The sequence below is a fragment of the Nomascus leucogenys genome, chromosome 21, assembly GCF_006542625.1.
Source record: "Nomascus leucogenys isolate Asia chromosome 21, Asia_NLE_v1, whole genome shotgun sequence".
Lineage (NCBI taxonomy): Eukaryota > Metazoa > Chordata > Mammalia > Primates > Hylobatidae > Nomascus > Nomascus leucogenys.
Window position 1 is genome coordinate 45,329,635 of NC_044401.1, and position 21,656 is coordinate 45,351,290.

Sequence of the window (21,656 nt, forward strand, 5' to 3'; positions counted from 1 at the left end):
AAGAAACACAAGATTATAGTTAGTGAGAGGCAGAGCTAACACTAGAACCCAGATGTCTACTTGGCTAATTTGTGATCTATCTCTCAGAGAAATAACTAGTGTAGTACGGGTGGAGTTCTACACCCCCTATCCCCAGATAAAATTAAGAGAATATATATTTTTTAATTGTACTGTTTAAAATTGTGCAATTTAAACTGTTAAAATTTGTTACATTTACATGCTATATTTCTTCAGCAGTTGGAAACAACTGAGACTTCCATCTAGTTAGCAAGAAGAATTAGTTAAAATAAGAAGCTGCCAGATAGCTCTAATTGTTAATAACACAACTACAGTTATTCAGAGTAATAACACAATTACTCTGAATCACATTAGGAATTACACAATTGAACTGAAAGCAAGTGCTTGCTACTCTATCCCCCGAACCAAAACCATTTGTTTTATTCTACTTTCCATTATGCTTATTATTTTAACTCTTCTTTCTCCTTGTTTCTTATTAAACAGGCCCTATGCTGTTATAAACCCATTTATTTCTGCATCCTTCTTGAGCTGTTCACTCTTGTGTCTCCCAGGTTAGCACAAAAATATTAATAGTGAGCTGGGAGACACATTTTACAAAGTTCATATTTACCTTAGCATTATCCAGTTCATAGTTCAGCTCAGTAATTAAGTTCTCTTTGGCAAATTGTTTAATATTTCTGAGGCTCAGTTTCTAAATCTGTAAAGTAAGATTAGCGGTCTCTACCTCACTGGGTTTCTGTGGATTTAAGACAGAATTAACTTTCTGTCTTAAATCCCATTTAACTATGAGATAATTATGTTGAAGACACCTTCCGCAGTATTTTACATGTATGTAGTGTTCAATACATGTTACTTTCCATTTTGTTTCAATTTCCAAATGCATATTTTCTCTCATGTTATTAACTAAAAATATACTCTTCTGGCCTTATGAAAAGTTTGCCATGTGTCCCCTGTAAATTCTGTATTATCTATGTCTTTTTACTCTGGCACTTGCACATTTGAAAGTGAACAGAATCTATAGGCCAGCTTCTTCCACGCCTCTCACCATTTATTCCATCATTTAGGAAATTGAACCCAAACTACCATAGTTAGCCTACAGGCTTTCAGAGCCTAACACGGTAACCACAAGCATCCCTTGAATTGAATGTGTCTATTTTCCTTTCTTTGTTTGCTGAAGGTCTTTGAAACAATATCCCTTTGGCTTTTCTCTTTCCCTGTCCTGGGAAACTGTACACTAGGTTCTCAGATCTGGCAGCAGTCGGTGGCTTCGACCTTGGACACTTACCTCGTCATCGAAGACCTTAGTCCCGGGTGTCCTTATCAGTTCAGAGTCAGTGCCAGTAACCCCTGGGGAATCAGCCTTCCCAGCGAGCCCTCGGAGTTTGTGCGACTTCCAGAATATGGTGAGTCCCAGCCCAGCCCTGGCCCCCCAGGCAGTGGGGACAAGGCACCTGGCTGCCTGTCACAGACTCCTGGGCACGTTGACATGTCAGGCCACCATGCAAGAGGCACCTTTTAGAGGACTGAGAAGAATGTTTCTGTAAAGTATAGCTCCAAGCATCTTGGGCAAATGTTAGGTCTGTACCCATGCCTACCCCTGCACCTGCCAAGTTCCCTGGGGAATGAGTATGTTCCCCAGGAATGGAGAGTTACAGACAAGAGTCACGAGTCCTATGGATGTTCTCTGCCCCTCTTCTGAGACAGTAATACAAAGCCTCCTCCCACCCGGGCACCCCTGCCAGCCGTAAACGTACCTCCCTGCATGAGGGACTCACCCACTCCAAATGGGGGAGAGAAAAGCAACCTGGCTGAAGGACTTCATTACAATATGAGGATTTCATAGTTTCCTCACCCCCAATCATCCCAGAATTTCTTTTTTCAACATGGATATAATTTTATGTAGATTTGTTGAAAAATTAACTAAGATACACATATAGCTAGCTAAATATGAGTATTTTACAAATAAGGTTCTTATTTTGCCCAAATCATCTTCGTCCCAGGGACATTTTGAAAGAGAAAACTTGGCTATCCTAAAGAAATCTCCAAATGATGAGATTTTGGGCAGTGCAAGGGAGTGGTCTGTGTATACTGGGGAGAGCAGTGGGTGGGGGGCAGCTGACTGTACTCGAAAGACCATGGACCTGTGTGCCTTAGGGTTAAGGGAATTCTGGAGTCTCCAGAGGGGTTTGGGAAACCCTCTAAATCACCTCTGCCCCCACCTGAATCCAGAAATGCTCTCCAGTTCCAGTCCCACTGTCAGCCCAGTTTTCTGCCAGTCACTTTGACTTTGTTCCCATGAGCCTGTGATGCATGCAGAAACCTAGGTCCTGGGTCTGTGTTTCCTCAGAATTCAAGATGGATGAGCCGCCTTCAGTCTCAGCCAGGTTGTGCTCTGGGAAACCTGAGGGAACTGGCTCCAGGGTCCGCCGAGCCAAGCTGCTCATGTGGCCCCTCTTCTCCCAGGCTGCTCACTTGCTCCAGCCCCGGATGATGCTGTGTGTTTTGCTATTGTGAAACCTTGGTCCCCAAGAGATGACACAAATGCGTATTGCTGTGCATGCTGTGTGCGTGTGTGTGTGCACGTGCGCGTGCACGTGCGCGTGAATCATTGCCAAGGAATTGACACATCACACAGGGAAATACTGCCGAAGAATCTACTCAGGCATATATTGTGGGTTAAGCTAAATCCTTCAGTATACCAGATAAGCTCATTAATGCCTGAGAAGAGTGGGATAAGAAGAGAATTTTTTCTTTTTCTTTTCTTTTTTTCTTTCTTTCTTTTTTTTTTTTTTTTTGGAGAAAGGGTCTCACTCTGTCTCCCAGGCTGGAGTGCAGTGGCGCGATCATAGCTCACTGCAGCCTCGACCTCCTGAGCTCAAGTGATCCTCCAACCTCAGCCTCCTGAGTAGCTGGGACTACAAGTGTACACCACCATACCTGGCTAATTTTTGATTTTTTGTAGAGACGGGGTCTTGCTATGTGGCTTAGGTTAGGAAGAGAAATTTCTAAAATGTCTTTTCCTTTTCTCCTTTCTTGACCTTGTAACTTTTCCCTTCTCTCTCTGCATCCCCCTTACACCCCTGATTTTCACGAGCTTTTCTAGGCCTTCAAAGTGTTCTTTTATCCCTTTTAAATTTTTCTCCCAAATTTATCTTATAAAATATCCAGAAGTCATATTTCTGATTGTCCTGAGTTTTCCCTTTGTTTAAGTAGATGGGAGAGAGAAGCTGACCCTGTCATGTCAGTTTCCCCTTGGATGATTTTTTAAAATAACATTCCAGAGAATCATGGCATTTTCCCACTGAGTCAGACTCCATATTTGGTCATGAGAATTGCTTTGGGGTTACTCTGGAGCTTTTCTATTAATTTTTTCTTTATTCTTATATGACATCCTCGATATTGTAAATGGATTCTCTTTCTTCCGAAGATGCTGCTGCTGATGGTGCCACCATTTCTTGGAAGGAAAATTTTGACTCAGCTTACACTGAGCTGAATGAAATTGGAAGGTAATGACACAGTTTTATATTCGTTTGTTCATGAACACGTAGCAACATCACATCAGAATAATAACTCTTTGTTGTCATTGTTTATTTCTTTTACAAATGCAATTCTCTCCATAGCAAGAAAACAACTAAAATATTTATTTGTATTTTCTACTGTTCTTTTTCTAACTTCTTAAGTTGGATGCTTCATTCATCAATTCTCAGCCTTTCTTCTTTTCTAATATGAGAATTTAAGGCCCAAAATTTTCTTCAAAGTACAATTTTAGCTATAGGTCCCAAGTTTTGATATGCAGTATTTTCTTTATAAGTTATATGTAGGTTTCTTCAACTATGAATTTTTCTTTGACCTGGTTATAATGGAAACATGTTTTAATGTATATGAGATTTTTAAAGGTATGAGTTTTTTAAAGTATCTTTTTATTACTGATTTCTAACTTAATTTGCATTGTGGTCAGAAAATCTATATGGTACTGATTCCTTGGTTTTTGTTTGGACTTGCTTTATGAGTAGTACATGGTTAATTTTTGTAAAAATTTCCACATATTCCTGGGAAGACCGTATAATCACTAATTGTTGGATATAGATCTCTATATTGCCCGTGTGCCAAGCACATTAATTATTTTATGAGTATTTCTAATCCCAATCCTCCCCCTGCCACACATATACACTCCATACTTTTCTCTTTCTCTCTTTCTCACTTTCAGTATTTTGGTTAGAGAACATTTAGTGTGTCCTCAAAAATAAAATGGATAAAAATATGACTTTTAACAGAAAAATTAAAAATCTATCACCTGGCCCACAGAATAGTTGACGGAAAAGAAACAAAAGGGGTTCATCCCTGTGCATACTTTGGTCTCCAGGTGGTCTGGGTGAGGGAATGTGGGTAGATCTTACAGGTTGCCCACCCATAAGATCATCCCCCCTGGATGTATAAATAAAAGAATACCCACTAACGATAGGCCATTGGCATCATCTCTATCTCTGAAGGGCATTTCTCAGTGAAGCATAACATTTTTTAACTGGCGTGGTTGTGACCGAAGTTGTAGAGGAAACCAAAATGATCCTTATTTCTGTGTCTTAGGCAGGAGTCACAATGTCATTCACTGCCTTCCGTTACAGCACCTTTCATCAAAAACAAACTCTGCCTCCCTTTCCTGTCTTCTTTGTGTAGTCAAACAGAAGAAAAAAAGCCAAGGAAATTTATGTAATGATGATATAATAATGATCTCAGTATCTATAGTATTCGAGATACTAAGCAGATACTATATACAAATGTTATTTTTGTTTATTTGTTTGAGCTCTACTGCTTAATACACAAACATTATTTAATTTAATCCATACAACACTATGAGATACTGTTTGAGCAGATTTAAAAAAAAAAAAAGATAGAGATCGGGTATTGTTATGTTGCCCAGGCTGGTCTTGAATTCCTGGGCTCAAGCAATCCTCCTACCTCAGCCTCCCAAAGTGCTGAGATTACAGGCCTGAGCCATTGCATCAGGCTGAGTATACTGCCTTTTCATCTTCTTTTTTCTTTTTTTGAGACAGGGTCTGTCTCTGTCACCAGGGCTGGAATGCAGTGGCACTATCATAGCTCACTGCACCCTCAATCTCCTGAGCTCAAGCGATCCTCCCACGCTTGTGGGGAGAATGATCAGCCTTCCAAGTAGCTGGGACTGTAGGTGCACACCACCATACCTGGCAAACTTTTAAAAGAATTTTTTGTTGTTGTTTTGCAGAGATGGAGTTCTCACTATGTTGCCCAGGCTGGTCTCAAACTCCTGGGCTCAAGCAATCCACCCGCCTCAGTCTCCCAAAGTGTGAGATTACAGGTGTGAGCCACTCATCTCACCCAGCCTGAAGTATATTTTCAGTAAAGGAAATTCAGGGTCAGGCAGGTTAAGTAACTTTCTCAAGGCCCCACAACTAGGAGGTGTGGAGCCAGGATTCAAATTCTGGGCTACCCAACTCCAAGCCTGGTCTTGTTTTACTAGCATATGTTGTTTCTCATCATATCGATTATTGTCCAAAATAAGCTCTAGTAACTGAAATCTAGTTTGCTCTATTATATTGAAATTTGTGAAGCTAAACATGACCCCCAATAATGGGCCAATTAAATCTCCAGCTAGTTCTAAATGAAATTGTTTTCATCACCAGGATGCCCCAGTTAATTCCTCCTGGAGACATATGTTTGCTATTATTAGCCATAGGTTAAGGCATGTTTTAGCTAAAACAGATGGCTGATTTGATATTTCTCAAAGGGAAGATCAGTTTTCTTATCTGTTCAAAAGTAATCAATGTTTTTGTTTTAAAGTCTCTAACAGCCTGAAGCTTTTCCTCTCTCCTAAGAATAGTCCTCATATTTTCAGAAGATCTTTTCAAAATGTTGTGCATTAACAGAATGGAAATAATACATGGAAATTCTTATTCTTTTTTCTTTGAGACAGGGACTCGCTCTGTTGCTCAGGCTAGTGCAGTGGCGTGATCACTGCTCACTTCAGTCTTGACCTTCTGAGCTCAAGTGATCCTCCCACCTCAGCCTCCCAAGTAGCTGGGACTACAGGTGTGAGCCATCACAGCCAGCTAATGTTTGCATTTTTTTGTAGATATGGGGTTTCACCATGTTGCCCAGGGTAATCTCAAACTCCTGAGCTCAAGCAATCCACCCACCTTGGCCTCCCAAAGTACTGGGATTACAGGCGTGAGCCACCCCACCAGGCCCAAATAATACATGGAGATGTTAATGTGAGACACAGGAAAGATATCTGTGTCAGGGCCGTAGAAGTCAGTCGACTTGCTTCATCACAACTAAACCTGGAATTCTGGGCCTTTGTGACTATTCTGTTAAAAGGAGCACTCTGGTAATTAAATACTATAAAAAGCCACAGTGCAGGAAGGAATATGTTCTCTCCTACAGCACATCCATAGAAGGAAAGGGCACTTGAGTATGGCATGTTTAACCAGGAATGAACTATATAGGCAACAATGCAGTATAAAGAAGGCAGGGGATTGTCACTGGAAATGCTGACCTATTGCCTATACCCATTGCTATATAGAAAGTTAGCAGTACCAGGCCTCCAGGTGAGATGGCAGGTTGAACACAGGCATCTATATTCACTTCCTCCTAAACTTCATTGAAACTACAATGAAGGTTTTTTTTTTTTTTAAGTAGGCATATAAGAATGAGGACATTGGAAGAAGAGACAAAAATAAAGTATTATTTTCACAGAAATACAGATGTTTTTCACAGAAATTCATCTGTTTTTCTTCTACAGAAAAACAGATGAAAGAATGATAAATGGCCTTGAAAGGTGAGTCAGTCAGTCATGGGGTCAAATGAGGGCCAGTATAATTTTTGCAGCAGAATTACCCAAAGGCTCAGTACCTTTGGGTACTGAGCATCAAGTACCTCTGGAAGTAGGTAGAAGGAGGATGCTAAAATTGAAAGGATTGGCTGAAATTTTTTGGGAAGTTGTGTCTCAGAAGGGAGTGAAAAACTGATGTGTGTGTTCAGCCTGCCATCCTTACCTGGAGGCCTGGTCCTGCTACATTTTTAGATTCTATGCAGGCAACCGGTCAGCATTCCCAAGGGATAAGCTGGCTCCAAATCTGCTCCCCAGCTTCAAGTATCTGTGTGATTGTCTTTCTTCATCCAAGAAAAGACTGGTCCCTCCCTCCCTCCCTTCCTTCCTTCCTTCCTTCCTTCCTTCCTTCCTTCCTTCCTTCCTTCCTTCCCTCCCTTCTTCCCTTCCTCCCTCTTTCTCTCTCTCTCTTTCTTATTTCTTTGTTCCTTTTGTTGTTGTTGTTTTAGGACAGGGTCTCACTCTGTCACCTAGGCTGGACTGCAGTGGCTCAATCACGGTTCACTGCATCCTTGACCTCCTGGGCTCAAGTGATCCTCTTAGCCTCCCAAGTAGCTGAGACTACAGACACACACCATTATGCCCAGCTAATTTTTTAATTTTTCATAGAGACAAGGTCTCCCTATGTTGCCCAGATTGGTCTCGAATTCCCAGGTTCAAGCAGTCCTCCTGCCTTGGCCTCCCAAAGTGCTGGGATTGCAGGCATAAGCCACCATGCCCGCCCTGGAGTTTTATTTTGTGCAAAGGGAAAAATGGAGCATCCCTGCCCTTGGGGACACCAGGCACAGTTGAAGGCAGTGGAGCCATTCTGCAAACAGGGACAATAGGAGAATATATGCATGCTAGGTACTCAGAACCCCAGCTCTCTTATCCACTGGACCTCCAGAGGTTGATAGCCAGGGTTTCACCCTCTAGGCAGAAGGCAGGGGGCTCTTTCTCTGGGAACTCTAACCAGCCCAAAAGGAAAGACTTAAAGATACTGATTATGGAGCTTTCCCAACTGAGCAGTCTGGTCAAATCACTCTGTAGTAAAGTAAAAGGTGACAGGCTTCACCCACAAAGCTCAGAGCTTCTAAACATCTTTTTTCTTTTTCTTTCTCTTTTTTTTTTTTTGAGACAGAGTCTTGCTCTGTCTCCCAGGCTGGAGTGCAGTGATGCAATCTTGGCTTACTGCAACCTCTACCTCCCAGGTTCAAGCGGTGCTCCTGCCTCAGCCTCCCGAGTAGCTGGAATTACAGGCACCTGCCACCATGACTGGCTAATTTTTGTATTTTTAGTAGAGATGGGATTTCTCCATGTTGGCCAGGCTGATCTCAAACTCCTGACCTCCGGTGGTCCACCTGCCTCAGCCTCCCAAAGTGCTGGGATTACAGGTGTGAGCCACCCTACCCTGTCACCAAACACGTTTTTATTCCTGAGCTTTCAAAATGAGCCAACTCCCAATCCCGGTCAAGATAGAGTAAGCCCACTGTAGCCTTTATCTCCCACTGATTACAACCAGAATCACTGGACAAGATACAAAAAGCAATACCTGGGTATTAAATTAAACAATAAAGATGAGAGTGGAAAGACAAAAGATTTGGGCTGGGTGTGGTGGCTCACGCCTGTAATCCCAGCACTTTGGGAGGCTAAGGCAGGAGGATCACTTGAGCCCAGGAGTCCAAGACTAGTCTGGGCAACATGGCGAGATTCATCTCTACAAAAAATAAAAGAAAAAACTAGCTAGGCATGGTGGTGCACACCTGTAGTCCCAGCTACTTGGGAAGCTGAGGTGGGAGGATTGCTTGAGCCTGGGAGGTCGAGATCGCACCATTGCATTCCAGCCTGGGCAACAGAGGAACAACCTGTCTCAAAAAAATAAAAGGAAAGAAAGAAAAGTAAAAACTTGAAGAATGGCTAATGACAAGGAGAATAGCAGTTTCCTTCCTTCCTTCCTTCCTTCCTTCCTTCCTTCCTTCCTTCCTTCCTTCCTTCCCTCCTTCCTTCCCTTCTTCCTTCCTTCCTTTTTTCTTCTTTCCTCTTTTCTCCTTTATCTCCCCAGCTTTGATACAAGTGTGGGCCAAATCAAAGAACTATGTAGCATGCAGAAAGAGCAAAAACTCCAAGAAAAACCCACATTTCTGGCCAAAGGACAAAGAAAGGGGAACCCTTTGAGCTGGAAAGAACAGAATAATTCATGCTTTATTTGTTTTTTTCTGTCTCCTTACTGTCACTGCTTCACCCCGAGGGCAGTCATGTGAAACTGCATGACAATGCAGGAAGCTAAACCTCTGAGGGAATCCCATCTTTCTGGCCAGACAACTTCGAAAAGGGGCACTTGGGAGATAAAGAATGCAGGAGAAATCTCAGGAGAAAGCAAAAGAAGAAGATCTCCTAATTCTATATGAAATTACTCAAATCCTGGGCCACCTTCCAGCTGTGCATGTATGAGGCACATTCAAAGAAATATAGCAAGTCTCTGAGAACTGGACTATGATGTAAACCACTGCTCAGTGACTGTTTAGTCTCAGACTAATCTTTGTATGGTGCTCACAAGGGGCAGACCTAAAAGCATAGGAAACACTGAAAACTGAACTGAAAATAGAACCACCTCCCACAGAAGGTGAGACAGAACTTGCAGTCTGAACCTAACCAAGTTGATTGCTGACCAAAACATACAAATAAACCAAAAATCAAACTTCTCCAGAGGATTTTAACAGAATCAGAGTCTCACAACATAACATTCGAAATGTTTGGGATACAATCTAAAGTTGCTCAACATTACAAAGAGCAGAAAAAATCTTTAAAAATTCTCGGGAAGAAAACAATCAACAGATGCCAGCTCTGACATGATCCAAATATTGGAACTATCACACAAAGACTTTAAAGTAGCAATTACAACCATCCTCTGTAAGGTAAAGGTGAATACTCTTGAAATGAATGGGAAGATAGAAGTTATTGACAGATATAGAAATTATTTTTAAATTAAAATTGCATAACAAAAAATACAATATCTAAAATTTTAAAATTTACAGCATGGATTCAATAGCAGAACAAAGCTGATGGAGGAGTTGGTGAAATTGAAGAGGAAGAAATATAAATTATCCAACATGAAGAATAGAGAGAAAAAATGTTTTACAAATATTAGACATAACCCCAAGGACCTATGGAAAAATATCAAAAGGTCTGACATTCGTGTCATTAGAACTCCAAAGGGAAAGAAAAAAGTGATTGGTGCAGAAAAAATTTTTGAAGAAATAACAACTGGAAATGTCCCAAATTTGGCAAAAGACACAAATTTTTAAAGAAGCTTGGTGACCTAAATAAAAAACAAACAAAAACCATGCCCAGAACACATTGTGATCAAACTGCTGAAAACAAATATATGAAAAAAAAATCTTGAAAGCAACAAGAGAAAAAAACAATGTATTACATTTAGGTAGAACAGTGACTCGAATGACAGCAGATTTCTCATCAGAATTCATGGAGGCAAGAAGATAGCAGAACCAACATCTTTAAAATGCTTAAAGAAAAGAGCTGGCCACCAAGAATTCTAAATCTAGCAAAAATATCCTCTGGGTGAAATGAATTAACTACTAAGAATTTCTGAACAGTTGAGGAAAATCTTTAAAATGAAAGACAGAAATCAAAACAAAAGTAGAAGAAAGGAAACACACTATATAGCAAAAGACTTCCAAAAACTCTCATTAGTATCCTTAGATAAAAGATAATATTGAAATTATAAAACAAGAGCATAATTCTACAATAAAAAAGAAACAAAAATGAAAAAAAAACCTATTTTAAAATTTTATTGTTATTTATTTATTTATTTTTTTTTTAGACAGAGTCTTGCTCTTTCACCCAGGCTGGAGTGCAGTGGCACAATCGTGGCTCACTGCAAACTCTGCCTCCCAACTTCAAGCAATTTTTGTGCCTCAGTCCCCTGAGTATCTGGGATTACAGGCACGCACCACCATGCCTAGCTAATTTTTGTATATTCAGTAGAAACGGGGTTTCACCATGTTGTCCAGGCTAGTCTTGAACTCCTGTCCTCAAGTGATCCACCCACCTTGGCCTCCCAAGGTGCTGGGATTACAGGCGTGAGCCACTGCATCTGGCCTGAAAACCTTAATAGAAGTGTGGGAAGACAGACTTGAGGAAATTTCCCAGCAATCTGAGCAACAGGAAAATAAATGGGAAATAGAATAGGAAAAGAAGAATTAGAGGACTAGACTAGAAGTTCTAATTTGAAAAACAGAAATTCCGGAAAGAGAGAATAGAGCAAATAAAACAGAAGAAGGAATTATTTCTAAAAAATAAAATATTACCAGAATGAAAAGACATGAGTTTACTATTTGAGAGAGCACCTGAGTGCCCAACCTAATGGATGAAAATAGATCATACTGCAGCACATAATTGTGAAATTTCTCAACACCCAGGAAAAGAGAAGAACCTACAAATTCTGCATGAGGAAAAGGGGTCATGAAGGATTAGGAATCAATGCTTTAGACATTAGCAGTTAACATTACCAGTAACAATAGAAGTTGGAAGGCAACAGAATAATTCCTTCAAAATTGTGAATGAAAAATTTTCCCAACTGGATTATACTCAGCTAAACTCACAATCAAGTATAAAAGTAAAATAAGTACAAGTTTTCAGATATTCAAGTCTGAAACAATTTATTTCCCATGCACTCTTTGTCAGAAATGATTGAAAATTGCATTCTATCACAAAAAGGAAAAGTATTCATAGTTTACTAGAGGCTCAACTGTGAATAGCATGAACATAGTGTAGTAATACAGATACTGAATATTGATTATAATTCTATTGGGAAGACAGTGGATGGGGATAGTAGTTATGTGGCAGGGACAGAGGGATGAAGGAGGCTAAAATCTCATCTTCCATAGTGGGATGTCAACAGAAATAATTGAAACTGAAAAATCAAGAAGTAGCCACTCAAAGCATACTATTGAGAATCATAGAGTAAATATTTCAATAATCTGCTAAACTATATTAAATTGATATATTAAACTGCCTCTCAGGCCAGGCACAATGTCTCATGCCCATAAGCCCAGCACTTTGGGAGGCCAAGGTGGGTGGATCGCTTTGAGCTCAGTAATTCAAGACCAGCCTGGGCAATATGGCAAAATCCTGTCTCTACAAAAAAATACAAAAAGTTAGACAGGTATGGTGGTGCATGCCTATAGTACCAGCTACTTGGGAGGCTGAGGTTGGAGGATCACTTGAGCTTGGGAGGCAGAGATTGCAGTGAGCCAAGATCATGCTACTGCACTCGAGCATGGGTGACAGAGCAAGACTCCATGGAAGGAAAAATGGGGATGAATTGTTTTTAAATAACAAACCTGTAGAGATAATTGACTTTTTAAACCGTGGGTCTGCATAACTTTGACAACTACAAACCTTTTTCTAAAAATTAAGCTAGCAGTACCTTGACATGGCCACTAAATTCAGGAGCGCTATCCTCAGCATTCAATTGTTTTCATTGTTCCATTTCACTCCTCTGCAAGAAGTAACTTACAATAATCAAACTCACAAAGAGAGCGCTGTTAAAACCAGAATGGCAATTTATTAATTTATGATGTGAAAGAAAACTGCCATTTTGACCAAATATTTGCTTACTGTGCCAAAATGATATTTGGTAAATAATATATTCAATAAATACTTGTCTAAGACTTGTTTTACTGATTAGTACATTATTTTTTAAAAAAAATTATTTTAAAGAGAAAGGATCTCACTATGTTGTCCAGGCTAGTCTCAAACTCGTGGGCTCAAGCGATCCTCCTGTCTCAGCTTCCCAAAGCACTGGGATGACAAGCATGAGCCATTGCACCTGGCCTTGTTAGCACATTATTTTATGCAAATATATGATGAGAAAAAAAGTATTATTAAAAAGTTGCCTTTTGAGCACAGAGCCAGGTCAAGGAGGCAGTTAGATCACCTTCATGGTGGCCATGACACACCCATTTCTGTTGGAGGAATGGGCTGGTCTTCAAACTGTTCTCTCCTCTGCTCGTGGGTTAGGACACCTCATGGACAGGGCTTGGATGGTGCTGCCTTTTCACCTCATTGACCCTCCCTTCATCTGCCCCATTGCTGACCTGTGCCCTACGGAGCTCTCTTGCCACCTTCCACAGGGCAACAGCTGTATCTGGGAACCATTCTATTTCAGGAGTGGGTAATTTTGTCAGATGCAATAATGGCAGAGTGGTTGTATATTTCTAAGTGTTCTTGCCGATAGGGATGTAAACTGAAGTATTTATGGGTGAAATGACATTATATCTGGATTTGCTTAAAATATTCCAGGGGAAAAAAAAGCAGGGGATAGAAAAGAGACAGATGAAACAAAATTGATTAAATTGTTCATGATTATTGAAGTTGGCTGCATAGGAGATCAATTTTGCTATTTTCTTTACTTTTGTGTATATTAGAAAGTTTCCATAATAAGAAGATAACAAACACAAAATAAAATGAAGCAATGGACTCTTTAAAATGTTTTTAATGAGAGCTAAGCTATGAGGACACAAAAGCATAAGAATGACACAATGGACTTTGGGGACTTGGGGGAAAGGGTGAGAGGGTGGTGAGAGATAAAAGACTACACATTGGGTACTGTGTACACTGCTTGGGTGATGGGTGCACCAAAATCTTAGAAATCACCATTAAAGAACATAGTCATGTAACCAAACACCACCTGTTCCCCAAAAACCTATTGAAATAAAAAAAAAATTCAATTTGCAATGGCTCTGCAGTCTGGCTTTTTCATCGTGTCATGGCCCCATAAAGAAGTAGCGTTTGTGCTACACCTTGAAGGAAGTAGAATTGGTATGTATGAGAAGGAGAAAAAAATAATAAAAATGTTTTTAAAATTATCATTGAGTAGAATTCCTCCTTCTTTAACGTTATTGCTGTTTTTATTGTTATATTTCACAGAAATACATATTCTGCCCAGAAAAGAAAACTGAACTGCTGTTGATGGTTAAAATGGCAGACAAAAATATTGGTTTAAAAAATTACATAAGTTAGGCCCGGCATAGTGGCTCACACTTGTAATCCCAGCGCTTTGGGAGGCCGAGGCAAGAGACTTGAGCCTGGAAAGTTGAGGCTGCAGTGAGCCATGATCACATCACTGCACTCTAGCCTGGGTAACAGAGCAAGACCCTGTCTCAGAAAAAAAAAAAACAACTTTATATTACATATAAAATATAATTTATAATATAATTATATTATATATAATATAAAAAGTTTTTGACATCTCAAAAACCCTAAAATGCTAAAGAAGGAAAAATGGATTTTCTGAATAACATTATCATTAAAAATTTAGGAGAGTAGTGTTGCAGGAAGTCAAGGACCCCAAACGGAGGGACCGGCTGAAGCCATGGTAGAAGAACGTGGATTGTGAAGATTTCATGGACATTTATTAGTTCCCCAAATTAATACTTTTATAATTTCTTATGCCTGTCTTTACTGCAATCTCTAAACATAAATTGTAAAGATTTCATGGACACTTATCACTTCCCCATCAATACCCTTGTGATTTCCTATGCCTGTCTTTACTTTAATCTCTTAATCCTGTCAGCTGAGGAGGATGTATGTCGCCTCAGGACCATGTGATAATTGCGTTAACTGCACAAATTGTACAGCATGTGTGTTTGAGCAATATGAAATCTGGGCACCTTGAAAAAAAAACAGGATAACAGCAATTGTTCAGGGAATAAGAGAGATAACCTTGAACTCTGACCGCCAGTGAGCCAGGTGGAACAGAGCCATATTTCTCTTCTTTCAAAAGCAAATGGGAGAAATATTGTTGAATTCTTTTTCTCAGCAAGTAACATCCCTGGGAAAGAATACACGCCTGGAGGTATAGGCCTATAAACGGCCCCCTCAGGTGTGCCTGTCTTTTATGGTCAAAGCTGTAGTGGTGAAACAGACCCCAGTCTCCCATAGCGCTCCCAGGCTTATTAGGAAGAGGAAATTCCCACCTAATAATTTTAGTCAGACCGGTTGCTCTCAAAACCCTGTCTCCTGATAAGATGTTGTCAATGACAATGGTGCCCAAAACTTCATTAGCAATTTTAATTTCACCCCGATCCTGTGGTCCTGTGATCTCGCCCTGCCTCCACTTGCCTTGTGATATTCTATTACCTTGTAAAGTACTTGATGTCTGTGACCCACACCTATTCGCACACTCCCTTCCCTTTTGAAAGTCCCTAATAAAAACTTGTTGGTTTTTGCGGCTTGCGGGGCATCACGGAACCTACTGACATGTGATGTCTCCCCCGGACGCCCAGCTTTAAAATTTCTCTTTTGTACTCTGTCCCTTTATTTCTCAAACCGGCTGATGCTTAGGGAAAACAGAAAAGAACCTACGTGACTATCAGGGCAGGTTCCCCGATAGAGTAGGATTCCTAATAAAATCTATCTGACCACTTCACACAAAACTTTACTTATCCATGAATAAAATATATCTAGTTAATTGATGAATGTTGGCAAACTCTCCCTTTTGTTTTTCCAGAGGCCGTTTCTCTATAGTAAAGAAATGCATTCACAAAGCTACCCGCAAAGATGTGGCTGTGAAATTTGTTAGCAAAAAAATGAAGAAGAAAGAACAGGCTGCCCATGAGGCTGCCCTGCTTCAGCACCTACAGCACCCCCAGTACATCACTCTCCATGACACCTATGAGTCCCCCACATCCTACATCCTGATCTTGGAACTGTAAGTACAGACGCCATCTCTCCAAAGTGGCCCCCATCCATCTGGGTTAGCTCTTGCCCACAGTTAATGGAAAAGACAGTTACGTTTTATACAAGGTCCTATCATTTGCAAAGTGCTACATATAACATGCACTCTCTCCCCCATTTTATAATCAATGTCATTTCCATTTCAAAGATTAAAAAATCATAATAGGGATAAGAGAAGTCCTCAAAACTAGCTCCTTAAGACAAGAATGGAGAAGCTGGGACTTGAACCCATATCTCTCTCACTCCCATGTTTATTTTCTTTCTATTATGGACTCTTGGGCTAGGCAGGAGTTTGGGAAGAGCTTGCGGACAGTAGGCTGATTGACAGGGTGGAGTTGAAAGAGAGGGCTCTGGCCGGGCGCGGTGGCTCACGCTTGTAATCCCAGCACTTTGGGAGGCTGAGGCGGGTGGATCACGAGGTCAGGAGATCGAGACCACGATGAAACCCCGTCTCTACTAAAAATTACAAAAAAATTAGCCGGGCGTGGTGGCGGGCGCCTGTATTCCCAGCTACTTGGAGAGGCTGAGGCAGGAGAATGGCGTGAACCCGGGGGGCGGAGCTTGCAGTGAGCCGAGATGGTGCCACTGCACTCCAGCCTGGGCGACAGAGCGAGACTCCGTCTCAAAAAAAAAAAAAAAAAAAAAGAAAGAGAGGGCTCTGTATGTCAGTTCGCCACCATAGCAACTCCAGTCTACCACCCAAAAAAATTCCTTCTAGGGGACGGCCTTACCTTCAAAACATTCCACTCATTCCAGATTTTCTAGGGACTTAGGCAACCATATACGTGACCCCTAGAATAGATGTAATAAAGCAATAATGTCCCATTCTCCCCACCACTACCCCAGGCTAAGAAGAGACAGTATGTTCTGTGGTTTAGATAAATATCACAGAGATTAAAGAGAACAGAGTCTTTTCAGAAGTGATACAAGTAACAGAAATGTGATCAGATTGGTGCTAATGAGGTCCTTGGCCTAGACAGGAGACAGACATTTCCGCCAAAGACCATTGCTGCGTATGGCTCCACAAGAACCCGTTTTCAGTAGAGAAGTGCCTGCATTTTCAGCTTTTCAACTAACATGTTAGTCCGGCTCTTGCGTGTTTGTTAGTCTAGGTGTGTGTGTATGGGATGTTTGAGTCAGTAACTTGTCACAAATTTATTTATGACACAATAAGAAAGCAAAAATGCAAACAAGTTTGGCTATTTTTAAAATCAACTGGAAAAAAAAAAACCAGAGGGGACAAAACCTGTGCTGCTAGCATCTGTAATTCTTTTGTGAAACTTAAACTTTATGTAGTTAAGTAGTTGGTAGTTTGTCACTTTAGACTTAACAGACTTAACAGTCTCTTTCAGAGCCTGACCTGTTTGTAGGGAACCTCCTAACTCAAAAGGCATATTCTATTGCTAGTGAACTATACTTGTCCACAGATGACACCTGCGCTTCTGTTCCAATGAAAGGTATTGTCACTGTGTACCAGGTTGAGTTCAGCTGACCCAGAACTTCTGCCCCTTCAGACTTGCCGACTGCTGTTTCAAGGGAAGGTGCTGATATTGGGCTACTGCAGTGCAATGGAAAGAAGCTGCTCTTGGAATGAGGAATCTGGGCTCATGTCCCAGCTCTGTGATTTGAAGCAGAATAGTTAGTTTGCTAGGGCCCCGGGTCCTCATCTGTGAAGACTGAAATTCCTCCAACTTCCCAGAGATGTTGCAGGGATTAAGTTAGATGAATAGTGGGTTGAACTAGTTTAGCAAACATTTACTGAGCACTCGCTATGCACCAACCACCATCCAGACCAGGGTCAGGGCTGGGGGAACAAAGTTATAGTTATAAGGGTAGTTTATAGGAGGCAGAGGTATAGTTTATAGGGGGAAAAGGGCTGGGCACGATGGCTCACGCCTGTAATTCTAGCACTTTGAGAGGCCGAGGTGGGAGGATCACTTGAGGTCAGGAGTTCGAGACCAGCCTCGCCAACATGGTGAAACCCCATCTCTACTAAAAATACAAAAATTAGCTGGGCGTGGTGGCGGGCACCTGTAATCCCAGCTACTCGGGAGGCTGAGGCAGGAGAATTGCTTGAACCCAGGAGGTGGAGGTTGCAGTGAGCCAAGATCACACCACTACACTCCAGCCTAGGCGACAGAGTGAGACTCCATCTCAAAAAAAATAAATAAATAAAAAATAAGGGGAAAAGATATAGTTTTTGCCCTCGAGGAGTTACAAGTCTAATGAGGAAGACCAATAGATAGATAGATGGATGATTTTAATATAACATGATAAATACTAAGAAAGAAATGCATGTATTGGAGAAGACTGCTGTGAGAACATAGGTGCTTGGTTGGACTTGAAGTTCAGGGAAAGTCTGTGGAGAGGCAGTGCCTGAGCTAACCCCTGTGCTGGATCTCATTACCCTGTTATGCTTATTTGGCAAATACTTATGCTGCCAATTATGTGACGGTGGCCTCCCCTTAGGTGGTCACCAGAATTGCTGGGAGAGCCTTTCTTTACCAGGCAACTGAGATTTGGATTCCCTAGTCTAGGGTAGGATGTGGGCCTCTGCCTTATCCAAAAGCTCTAAAGGTGAACTTGGTGGCTAAGACTCTCTCACTTGGAGCAGTGCTGCTGTTAATTGCTCCCTTAATGACTCCAAGAAGTTCAGGGGAATACATTTAACAAGCCCAATCCTACTCCACTCTACTCTGATCACTCTTACCTCACCCTTAGCAGGGTCAGAGGAAAGCAAAAGAGGCTTGCATGGATTCTAGCCTTTGCTCCTGTCAGGGAAAGTAGAAGACACCAGTGGGAAGGAGCAAGCTAGAGGGGAAGAGGGAAACTTGGCCAGGGGGATTTCAGCTATAACTGAAAGTCATTTCTGACCCTGCATCAGTCTTCTCTGCATGGGCATTTCCTGGGGATGTGCCTTTAACAACTCAATGCACACTAAAGAATACCTGACATTTGGTAACTCCTTGCTGTAAGAGGACAGAGGGTGGCTGAGAATAGCTACCATTTATTTAGCACTTACCTATGCTACCAATTATGCTTAAATGCTTCGTCGTCTCACTCCATCCTTGCACAATCCTCATAATCAAATAGGTGAATAGTAATACTCACACTCACCCACTATAAGATAATATTAATTCATTATATTATATTAATATAATGAATAATAATTGTTATTATTTTGTTGCTGTTCTTATTCCCACTTTAAAGATGGTTCACTTTGGTGAAACCAAAACACAGAGTTCAAATGACTTGCTCCCAGCCTTCAGCAGGTAGGTAACAGAACCAGGATTCAAATCTGGGTCTGGATGGCTCCATATACCATGTTCTCAATCACAGTTCTCAAGGTTGGAAAAGTTGCCCAGAAGGCAAAGGATTCAAAAAGGGATCAAGAGCTGGGCACGGTGGCTCATGCCTGTAATCCCAGCACTTTGGGAGGCCCAGGCGGGTGGATCACTTGAGACTAGGAGTTCGAGACCAGCCTGGCCAACATGGCAAAACTCTGTCTCTACTAACAATACAAAAATTAGCTGGATGTGATGGCACACACCTGTAATCCCAGCTATTTGGGAAGCTGAGACATCAGAATTGCTTGAACCTGGAGGCGGAGGTTGCAGTGAGCTGAGATCATGCCACTACACTCCAGTCTAGGCGAAAGAGAGACTTTGTCTCAAAAACAAAACAAACAAACAACAACAACAACAAAAAGGTGGTGGGGTGGGGGAGAGGAAGAGAATCAATAATGCAAAGAACCAACTTTGCCTACTTTCTGTTTTCCCCAACTCAAAACTGACAAATGAAGGTAGTTTGGCTAGGCATAGTGGCCTCCTCCAGAAATCCCAGCTATGTGAGAGGCCAAAGCAAGAGGATCACTTGAGTCCAGGAGTTCGAGGCTGCAGTGAGCTATGATTGTGCCACAGCATTCCAGCCTGGGCAGCACAGTGAGACTTCATCTCTAAAATTAATCTTAAAATAAAATTAAGAAGTACTTTGCAAAACACATGTGGGGCTGTTTGCAGCCACTAGGTTATGGTTAATCAGGATATTGCTGAAGTATCTCTTGGTGAAGGCTTTCTTTACTTAGCAATCGAACCTCTTAAATGGGTGTCACAACTTTTTTGTTGTGTGCAATTTTCAGAGTTAATGAAGGAGAATGTTTCTTAAACAAGGTTATACACACTCCCTGCAGTACACCATATTTGTAAATATATTTATTTTAGTTCTGAATATTACAGTAACTTTAGGATGTAACTAAATATGCATGTGTTGCACATTTGGTCTTCATGTATAACAAGAAGTATGAGAGAGCTTAGAGATCTTACTGATTTGTACATGTGTTATTTTTCTATTTCTTCATTTCAAACATATTTCCTTTGCCTTTCCCTGCCTACTTTCAGGATGGATGATGGCCGGCTCTTAGACTACCTTATGAATCATGATGAACTGATGGAGGAAAAAGTAGCTTTCTATATCCGAGATATCATGGAGGCTCTGCAGTACCTTCACAACTGCAGGGTTGCACATTTGGACATAAAGGTAATAAGAAGTGGCAACCTGCCGGGCACGGTGGCTCATGCCTGAAATCCCAGCACTTTGGGAGGCCGAGGCGGGCGGATCACGAGGTCAGGAGATCGAGACCATCCTGGCTAACACGGTGAAACCCCGTCTCTACTAAAAATACAAAAAAATTACCCGGGCGTGGTGGTGGGTGCCTGTAGTCCCAGCTACTAGAGAGGCTGAGGCAGGAGAATGGCGTGAACCTGGGAGGTGGAGCTTGCAGTGGGCCAAGATCGCGCCTGGACGACAGCGAGACTCTGTCTCAAAAAAAAGAAGTGTCAGCCTTGCAGGGAATACCTTAAATGGCCAAGTCCAACTTACCAGTCATTACTCATAAGGAATATAAATTCAAATTCATTGTATTTACTTAGAGTAGAATATTATGACTTTTTTTTTTTTGAGACCGAGTCTGACTCTGTTGCTGAGGCTGGAGTGCAGTGGTGCTATCTCGGCTCACTGCAACCTCCACCTCCCAGGTACAAGCGATTCTCCTGCCTTAGCCTCCCGAGTAGCTGGGATTATAGGCACTCACCACCACGCCCAGCTAATTTTTGTATTTTTAGTAGAGACAGGGTTTCATCATGTTGGCCAGGCTGGTCTTGAACTCCTGACCTCAAGTGATCTGCTCGCCTTGGCCTCCCAAAGTGCTGGGATTACAGGCATAAACCACCATATCCATCCCATTATGACTATTTTTTTTTTTTCCTGAGATGGAGCCTCACTCTGTCGCCCAGGCTGGAGTGCAGTGGCATGATCTCAGCTCACTGCAACCTCCGCCTCCCAGGTTCAAGCAATTCTCTGCCTCAGCCTCCTAAGTAGCTGGGATTACAGGCACCCACCACCACACCTGGCTAATTTTTTTGTATTTTTAGTAGAGATGGGGTTTCAACATCTTGACTAGGATGGTCTCGAGCTCCTGACCTTGTGATCCACCCACCTTGGCCTCCCAAAGTGCTGGGATTACAGGCGTGAGCCACCGTGCCCGGCCTCCTCATTATGACTATTAAAGAGAATCTGGGTTGTCACACAATTTAAGTGTATCATCCATGAATTAATGAGAATATACCAGAGCCACAATGACATCTGGTGTGAGAGAAGGTAGGGAAGTTCTGCCTACCTAATCTAACTTCATAGAAGTAAGCCAACAAATGTCACCTTCTCTTCCATGCTGCTCAGAAAGAAGCCCCTGTTCACCAAAATGAGTAATTTATTATTTCCTTGATTCAATGCAGAAGCAATGTAGTTAAGAAGACATGATTTTCAATGTCAAACAACTTCCCTGAATTGCCACCCAAACTCAAAGTGTAGTAAGCTCAAAATGATCGTTTGAAGTCTCCTATGCAGTTTCCATAGTGCCTAGGGAATTTTCCATACACCATAGGCTTTATCAAAGAATAGCATAACTGTGTTTGAATTAATGAGGTCTTTTGAGTAGTCAGAATGGAGGCCTGAACTTCCCTTCTTTTCTTCCTGCTTC

The 21,656-nt window shown here is 41.5% G+C and overlaps 1 protein-coding gene across 10 annotated transcripts in view; it reads left to right on the forward strand.

The window, feature by feature from the left end:
- Positions 1 to 21,656, forward strand: part of KALRN (kalirin RhoGEF kinase) — a 694,786-nt gene that overhangs the window by 665,718 nt on the left and 7,412 nt on the right. For all 10 annotated transcript variants that reach the window (XM_030802195.1, XM_030802198.1, XM_030802200.1 and 7 more), the window contains 4 exons: positions 1,257 to 1,421; positions 3,446 to 3,524; positions 15,396 to 15,596; positions 20,020 to 20,158. In XM_030802195.1, the coding sequence (XP_030658055.1) occupies positions 1,257 to 1,421; positions 3,446 to 3,524; positions 15,396 to 15,596; positions 20,020 to 20,158 (584 nt within the window). The remainder of the gene's footprint in view (positions 1 to 1,256; positions 1,422 to 3,445; positions 3,525 to 15,395; positions 15,597 to 20,019; positions 20,159 to 21,656) is intronic.